The sequence below is a fragment of the Pollicipes pollicipes genome, unplaced genomic scaffold (genome assembly GCF_011947565.3).
Source record: "Pollicipes pollicipes isolate AB1234 unplaced genomic scaffold, Ppol_2.1 Scaffold_4881;HRSCAF=5763_pilon_pilon_pilon, whole genome shotgun sequence".
NCBI lineage: Eukaryota > Metazoa > Arthropoda > Thecostraca > Pollicipedomorpha > Pollicipedidae > Pollicipes > Pollicipes pollicipes.
In genome coordinates, this window is record NW_023596576.1 from 53,819,263 (window position 1) to 53,826,915 (window position 7,653).

The 7,653-nt window shown below is 56.6% G+C and overlaps 1 protein-coding gene across 1 annotated transcript; it reads left to right on the forward strand.

Moving 5' to 3' along the window:
- The first annotated feature begins 610 nt into the window (after positions 1-610).
- Positions 611-6,711, forward strand: LOC119100601 (maltase-glucoamylase, intestinal). Its single transcript, XM_037223680.1, has 4 exons — positions 611-850; positions 1,388-1,556; positions 2,834-5,048; positions 5,500-6,711. The coding sequence occupies exons 1-4, from the start codon at positions 757-759 to the stop codon at positions 5,923-5,925; spliced, it is 2,904 nt and encodes a 967-aa protein (XP_037079575.1). The 5' UTR covers positions 611-756; the 3' UTR covers positions 5,926-6,711.
- The last annotated feature ends 942 nt before the right edge of the window (positions 6,712-7,653 follow it).

The following is a 7,653-nucleotide window of genomic DNA, read 5'->3' on the forward strand; positions in this document are numbered from 1 at the left end:
GGCATTTTGCGGCATAGGGGGAGACATCTCCTGGGGAGACATAGGTCTGCACAGTTCTATGTCGAAATACGGCCCGGGCACAGGCTGGTCAAATTTGTCAAGTTTAATACATGCCTATGGTTCACTAAAATTGTCATGAGTCCGTATTTCGCCAGCTGCTTGTGAAGAGATAAGCTTTTTTTCGTCGCAGCATTTAAGTCAGAATCAAACCCGGAAGTTTCAAAGACCAACGCCAAAAGCAGTGTGACAAGGGCTGTAAAACCGGAGTTTCTCCTGTACAAAGCGAGGAAAAAATAAAATATGCTCAGTAAAATATATATGCGATCATCTGTGCATTTAGTGGGGGCACTCCCTTCAAAAATATTTAAGTACAGATGCAGTTAAACCCATGCGCGAAAAGAAAGTTAGTTGGCTTGACAGTCCCGTAGACGAGCGCTACAGCGGCGCAGCGGCTGGCTGTCGGCCCGCGTTCGCGCGCTATCTGCGGCAGGCGGATCACCGTGTATCTGATCATGACGTCGGCGCGGCGTCGATAACGACACCGGGTCGGCCGTTATCGCGGACTGGGTCGGGGCTACCGCCGACAAAGACAGACAGTGTCCTGCTGGCGCCCTGCTCAGACGTGTCGAGCTCTGAGCCGGTAACGCCCACGGGACAGGGTGAGAGGTCAGCGGTCAGAGGTCACAGGGTGAGAGGTCAGCGGGCAGGGGTCGGCCCGCCAGCGGTCCAGGAGGCTGCCGGTGACCTGCCAGAGCAATGGCCGAAGATGGAATGCGGCGGGAGTCTGACTTCGAGGATGACAGGAAAGGACTGGTGGACGACGACGACGAACTCCAGGAGACCATGTTCAGTAAGCGGACAGATCGGTGGGATGCCATCTGGGAATACCGTGCAGCTTTATTACGGGGCTGGTTGAAGCAGATTGTGAATGCCGCATAGCTTTGTGTGGGAGAGTGTTAGACGACGGAGGAATTGGTCCACGACGTTGCTTGGTAAGTAGGTCCGCACTCAATAGCATATCATGGGCAGATATGTAAGATATACGGACAGGTGGAAGGGGGATAACGCAGGCAAGCAGGTAGGAGAAATGGAGGTAGGGAATTAGGGGTGGAGTTTTATGGGAAGACATGTCAACGGTAACCAAGGGATTCATATTTATAACTTCATCTCTTCGTCATGGGAGAAAAAGCTTAAAAATTATTTGTTCTCATAATTTCGTGATTTGTGTGCCCGTCCAGTGAAGATGGTGCCTGCCTTGCCGGACGGCGGCTGTGCGCCGAGTGCCGTGTGTAACTCAACTGAAGCCGCCTCCGGATCAGAATGGAGTGCATCATAAACACAGACATACCACACGATGTCCAGCGTGTGACACCTGTTTATCGAACAGCAAAGATACTGGAAGTGCTGACCAGCCGGACGGCCGGGTTCCTGTACCTGGCTCTGGTGTGTCTTGGCCTCGGCCTGCTTGTGCCCCTGTGGTTTCTCCACTACTACCCCCTGGACGTGGAGATGCCCATCTACACCCGCGGCAGCTGCATGATCGCGCCGAGCTACAGGTGAGCGAGACGGCCGCGTGCTCTCGCGTCACAAGCGCGGTGCTGCGGAAAGGTGTCGATGTGACTGGGCCGGCTCAATAGATTCGAGTGTGTGCAGCTGTGCAGGGCTGCCCGAGGATCGCCGCCTCACAGGGTGAAAAGGCAGCGAAAACGGCGACTGCCATAAGCCTCAGTAGCACAAAAATGCGGTCTTATACCCGCCCTGTTCCGTTAAGGCTGTGGAAACACACAGACTACTGAATTGCCTCACAGGTAGCAAATGTGCACAGCTTGTTGGCAGGGATGTAAATCGTCACGCATTGCCCCGTATTGCACCCAAGTGGCGCCCTGTTCTCCAGGTTCCCACATGGTAAACAATAAATACACATGAACTGGCCAGCTGCACATCTGCAGCGACGTGAACTGATGAGCTGTTTGATGCATGCAGGTGTGATGTTATGTTATGCCCGCAGATATCTATGCCGTGACAAAATTGTTTGACCCTCACCCTGATTCGCCGTTTTGATATCGCGGAATTATGGTGAGGAGGAACGATGCGACCCCTTGCGTTTTCATACTAAATATATAGATAAAGATGAAGATAGAGCTTAGCGGAGAACGACGGTGGACTTTATCATCGAAATAGCGCAATTTGTACTAGATTTTATGGTGTTAGGCCAATAGATTTTATCTTATTAGGTCAAAGTCCGCCGCTGTTCCGAAACCAGAAAAGGTAGCAACGGGTTTTGGTGTCAAAACACGCGTAATAAATGTCCTATACGCTCCCAACATTTTGGGCATTTGATTGGGGAAAATTCCGGAGAAATGTTCTCGAAAATCGTTAGGGGCGAGGTCCCATTGACCCCCTCTCCTATCGGGGCGAGGGTTAAGGTGTACTATCACGGACAGTCCTTAATCGAGCACATTATGGTTGAGAGCATTGACCGCTCCAACGTTGTGAGCTGTTACACTTGACCGGGTCCAATGCTGTGAGGTGCAGGCCATGGTCAGATCCATTGCTGTCAGGCAACATAAACTGTTAAAGCTGTTAAATCTGTTAAAGCTGCATAAGCTGTTAAATCTAATGCCTCAGGGGAACATGGACGAATTAGGTTCGACACTGCTTAATTGTAGGCCATAACCAGATTCAGTATTTTTTAAGGCGTTGACCATGACTGCGTTCATTTCCGTAAGGGTGCATTTGACTGTACCTAATGTTACATGGACTGACGTTACCGGATTGAGGGTCGCGAACTGTCCACCACGTCTGCCAAACGTGTCGGCGGGCGCCGCTCCAGGTTCCCGTGTCTGGTGGGCGAGCAGAACGTGACCGACAGGCGGTGTGCCAACGCCGGCTGCTGCTGGTACAACGACACCAGCTCTGCCGGCAACTCGGCCACCTGCTTCCACTCCTTACCGGCCTCCTACACCTTCAAACTGAACACGTCAACAGTGAACAGCTCGGCACTGGAGGCGGAGCTCACCGCCTACTCGTTCGCCGACCACGCGGCCGGCCGGGTCGCCCACACCCCCTACGGCACGGCCGAGACGCCCCGACTGAGGGCGCGCGCCTCCTGCCCGTCAGCCGACCACGCCGTGCTCGATCTGGGCCCGGCCGCCGTCGGCGACGAGCCCAAGCCCGTCGTCGTCGACGGGCCGCTGTCGATCCGCTCCAACGTCGGTGACGATTGGGACTTCTACTTTGTGGTGACGCGGAACAGCACCGGCCAGCCGCTCGTGGACACGCGCCTCGGAGCGACGATCGTCAGCCCGCTGTTCACCGAGCTGACGCTGGTGCCCGCCTCGTCGGCGGTGTACGGGCTCGGCCAGGCGTTCCACCCGAACCTGCGACGCGCCTTCAACAGTTCGGTCGGCTCGGCGCTGTTCGCGCGGCCAGTCGCCTTCACCGAGGGGTTCCACCCGTTCTACATGTGCATCGAGCCTGACGGCGCCGTGCACGGCGTCTACCTGGAGACGACGGCGCCGCTGGAGGTGCAGCTGCTGCCGGGGCCGTCCATCACGCTGCGCCTGCTGGAGGGCCGCGTGCGCCTGCACGTGTTCGCCGGACCGACGGCGGCCGCCGTCAGCGAGCAGTACACGAGGCTGGTGGGGCGGCCGCGCCTGCCGCCGCTCTGGTCGCTCGGCTTCCACATGTGCCGCCAGGGCGACGCCGTCAGCTTCCAGGCCGTGGTCGAGACGATGGTCAACCACAGCATTCCGTTTGAGTCGGACTGCGTCGACGCCGACGCACTGGTGCCGCTGGGCTTCGAGGCGGCCCCGGAGCTGGCGGCGGAGTTCAGGGACGGCGGCAGCCTGCTGCGGGCGCAGGGGCGCCACCTGATGGCGTACGCCGTGCCCCAGCTGCCGCTGCACCGGCAGCCGCTTGGCGAGGACGCGCCCGACCCGTACGAGCCGTACGAGCAGGCCGACGGCGCCGGGATCCTGGTGCGCAACGAGAACGACACAGGAAACTTCTTTGGCGAGCTGCACGAAGTGGTCGGCAACCGCACGTGGAACGTCTCCTACGTCGACTACTCGAATAGTGCGACGGCCGCCTGGCTAAAGCCACTCTACAGCCAGCTGATCGCCGACTACGAAATCGACGGCTTCTACCTGATGCGCAACTCGCCGGCGAACGACGCAGCTGACGACTGTCCCGGAGATAAGCTGCCGTTCGTGCCGAACGTTGGCGAGAGTCACACGCTCTCGAACGACACCGTCTGCATGTCGGCCAGACACTCTTCCGGGCAGGCGCACCTGGGCCAGCACAACCGCTACGGGTTGGAGCACGCGAGTGCGGCGCGCGCGGCGGCGGCCGACGCCCGACCCGACCACCTGCTGACCAGCGCGTCCACGGCGCCGGGCAGCGGCGCCGCCGGCGCCCACTTGGCGGCTGGCCTGAGTGCCGACTGGACCAGCCTGCAGCTGGCGCTGGTCCAGACGCTGGAGCTGGGCCTGTACGGTGTGCCGCAGGCCGGCTACCCGGTGTGCGGTACCCGGAACTCGACCCGCGTGCCGGCGGACGACGCCGACCGGCTGGAGGCGCTCTGTCTGCTCTGGTACCAGCTGGCGCCCTACCTGCCGCTGGCCGTCAGCTTCTACGAGGCGGGCCACTTCGCGCGCAACCCGCCGCAGCTGAGTGACGCCTTCCTGAACCAGGCGCTGGTGCACATCAGCCAGCGGTACGTGTTCGTGCCGTACCACTACTCGCTGCTGGTGGAGGCGGCGCGTAGCGGCGTGCCACCGCTCCGGCCGCTCTGGTACGAGTTCGCCGAGGACAACGCCACCTGGAGCATCGACCAGCAGCTGCTGCTGGGTCCGGCGCTGATGGTGGCGCCGGCGCTGGTCGAGAACCAGCGGAAGGTGCGCCTGTACCTGCCCGGCTCGTGCTGGTACGAGTACTTCCAAGGATATCGGCCCAAGGCAGAGGCAGGGCCTGGCTGGGTGACACTACCCGTACCTGCCCAGCAAACGCTTATCTACCAGCGCGCTGCCTCCGTCATTTTCAATCAGGTAACCGGGTCTCCCGGACGGCGAACAGGGGCAAAGGCAGTGGTAAGGACGCCCGAGCTTTGGGGGCTGAACACGACTGAGGTGACCACTGGGTCCCAAACATCCCATCACAATTTTGTTTGTGTGAGTATTATCTCCTACATGAATGAGTTATGTGCTGACTGATGAATGCATCACCGACCTGTGACGCCGCCGAGGAATGGCTACTGGTTTGATTCAAACTGGTTGCATGCTTGGCTATTTCCATGTTTCGCATGACGTAATAGAAGTTCAGGTATTTTTTCCCTGATGGCAGCATATGCCTTGAATCGGCAGCGCAGCGTAGGTGAGCGAAATCTGACTATAGCCTCAGGGCGACATAATTTAGAAGAAATGTGGTGTAGAAATGGGTTTTTTCAGCCTGTTACAATGCAGCGCAATCACACAACGCTTACCATAAATATATTTTCAGAGACCCTTCACAACTATAGAAGACCAACGTAAGAACGGAACATATTCAGCCACCATCGCCCTATCATGTGAAGGAAACTACACGGCATTTGGATCGCTGTACTTGCCTGCCGGCGATGACGCCATCTCGCCGCAGAAGGTGGAACTAACAGTGTCTAACACGAGCGTCACAATCGTTTCCGAGCTGGACGAGCCGTTCTGCGACTCGTACCGCCAGAACGGCTACACGTCGCTGCTGGCGCAAGTCAAGATATTCGGCATCATGGAGGAAGTGACCAGTCTCACGGAAGTACTGACTGATCGCAATGGGGCGACGAAGCAGACCGCGCTCAGCATCGACCAGGGCATGCGGCCTCCGCAGCTGCTAATTAATGCTCCGGTATTTGACTGGTGCCAGTATGCTGCGGCGGAAATCAGCTGGGAGTGATCATGTGTCTCGTTCCAGAAAATGTGTTCGGCTCAGGCGGTGAATGCTCGCCAGTATGCATAATTAATGGGTCAAAAGTGTTTTTCGCCGAAAGCGATGACGTTGTGTTTCGGCCTACCAGTGTTCACGTGGTAAGCGGGCCTGTAAAATATCAGTGTCGATATCAAGGTGAGCATATTAAATGTCCTGCGTGGTTTTGTTGGGCCTCCTCATTACTAAAATATGTTCGTGATCGATTATTTCGATGAATAGGTTGTTGTTTCATTTTTTTATTTAAACGGATGTTCTTGATACCGCTGGCGATTGAAAACACAAACGTGCATGCTGCCTGTTGCCTTTAGTTGAAGGTGGCATCTGTGTTCCGGTCGTTCCGATATCTCTAAGGAGGAGGCCAGAATGAACGCACATCATTTGGGAGCAGTGACATACCTACATTGTAATGCGTGCTCTCCGGCACGCTCCTGCGCCGATATGTGCACGCCGTAGTCAATCCCAGCGGCAACCAGACGCGCAGAATGGACGCAATGTGAACATGCGTGAGGCCAACACGTTTGTGTCAGCTTGATGCCAAACGTATGGCAATTTGAGTCACATCCGTGCACCAGTTACGTGCGTACCTGTTGCCCACCAGCACAGCACGTACCATGGGAAGCCCCGCCCGCAACCGCAGTTGCACGGCCGCTTTGGGTGAGCGCATGGTGTTCTGGCATGTGTTGTGTTGATACCACGTGTTTTGGGGCACAGGTTATCGTAAAACTAGCAATACATGCTTCTCTTGAAGTCTGGGCACATCGTATGCGATGGGCTAGCGGTGTCCGAGTCACGATTTCACCGCGGGCTTAGTATTTTGTATAGCCCGGGTGATAACCATAGTCGCCTGGAAATAAGCGATGCGAGGCGCGTGCCACTGGCGCACGTGTCAAATACGAGGATCGCCCTGCACAGCTCCATGCCGCTGTCACTACAGACGGTCCTGTGATCGGTCCCTCAACGTCGACACAGTAAACGTACTATCACTTCTTGACATAATCGTTTATGCGAACAACCTTCGACATGGCCTCAGTATCTGTATAAACAAGACCCTGCCTGCTAGGGTTGCTCACGCAGGCGCCATACGTTTTGTACGAGGGCTAAAGGCATACATGTTTAAACTGTTGGAAATGTTTTGGGAGAAGGTGAGTGAAAGAACATGCAGCACCTTAGAACATGCAGTACCTATGCATTGCCTTACCTTAGAACAAAAAATCTTAAAAGTACCTAGTACCTCCTACCATATGTAGTACCATGTAATAGGAACATGTAGTGTCGATGTTAGTTCCAGACTTCGAAGCGACTGATCCTCACAACTCAGATTCCTTGAACTGACGTGAGCTGTTTATGGAAATCGGCACAACAACATGTAGCATGCATAACCAAACAGAATGTTGCAAAACATCGTGAAATTATTTTCAACCTTCCGTGCAATAAGTCGCCAAGCCATCAGCATCCCCCAGCTCAGCTCGCATCATCCCCAGCCCCAGCTCGGATCAGCATCATTCGGCATGGTGTCTGCGACCGTGTACAGCTCGGATACCGTCTCTAAACACAATGGCTCAGCGCACGCCGCCGGCCGCAGCAGCCGCGCCGCCCGCTGCGGGTGTCGCTCGTCGGCCGCCGCCGCCGCCTCCGCCTCCGCCTCCGCCTCCGCCGTCGCCAGAGCGCGGCGCGTGCCTCAGTGGGCACAGCTCA

Excerpts from the sequence above, each read along its gene's own strand:
- LOC119100601 (XM_037223680.1), top strand. The coding sequence starts at position 757 with ATGGCCGAAGATGGAATGCGGCGGGAGTCTGACTTCGAGGATGACAGG. Across the intron at positions 1,557-2,833 it reads ATGATCGCGCCGAGCTACAG|GTTCCCGTGTCTGGTGGGCG; the intron begins GTGAGCGAGACG and ends GCGCCGCTCCAG. Across the intron at positions 5,049-5,499 it reads CCTCCGTCATTTTCAATCAG|AGACCCTTCACAACTATAGA; the intron begins GTAACCGGGTCT and ends ATATATTTTCAG.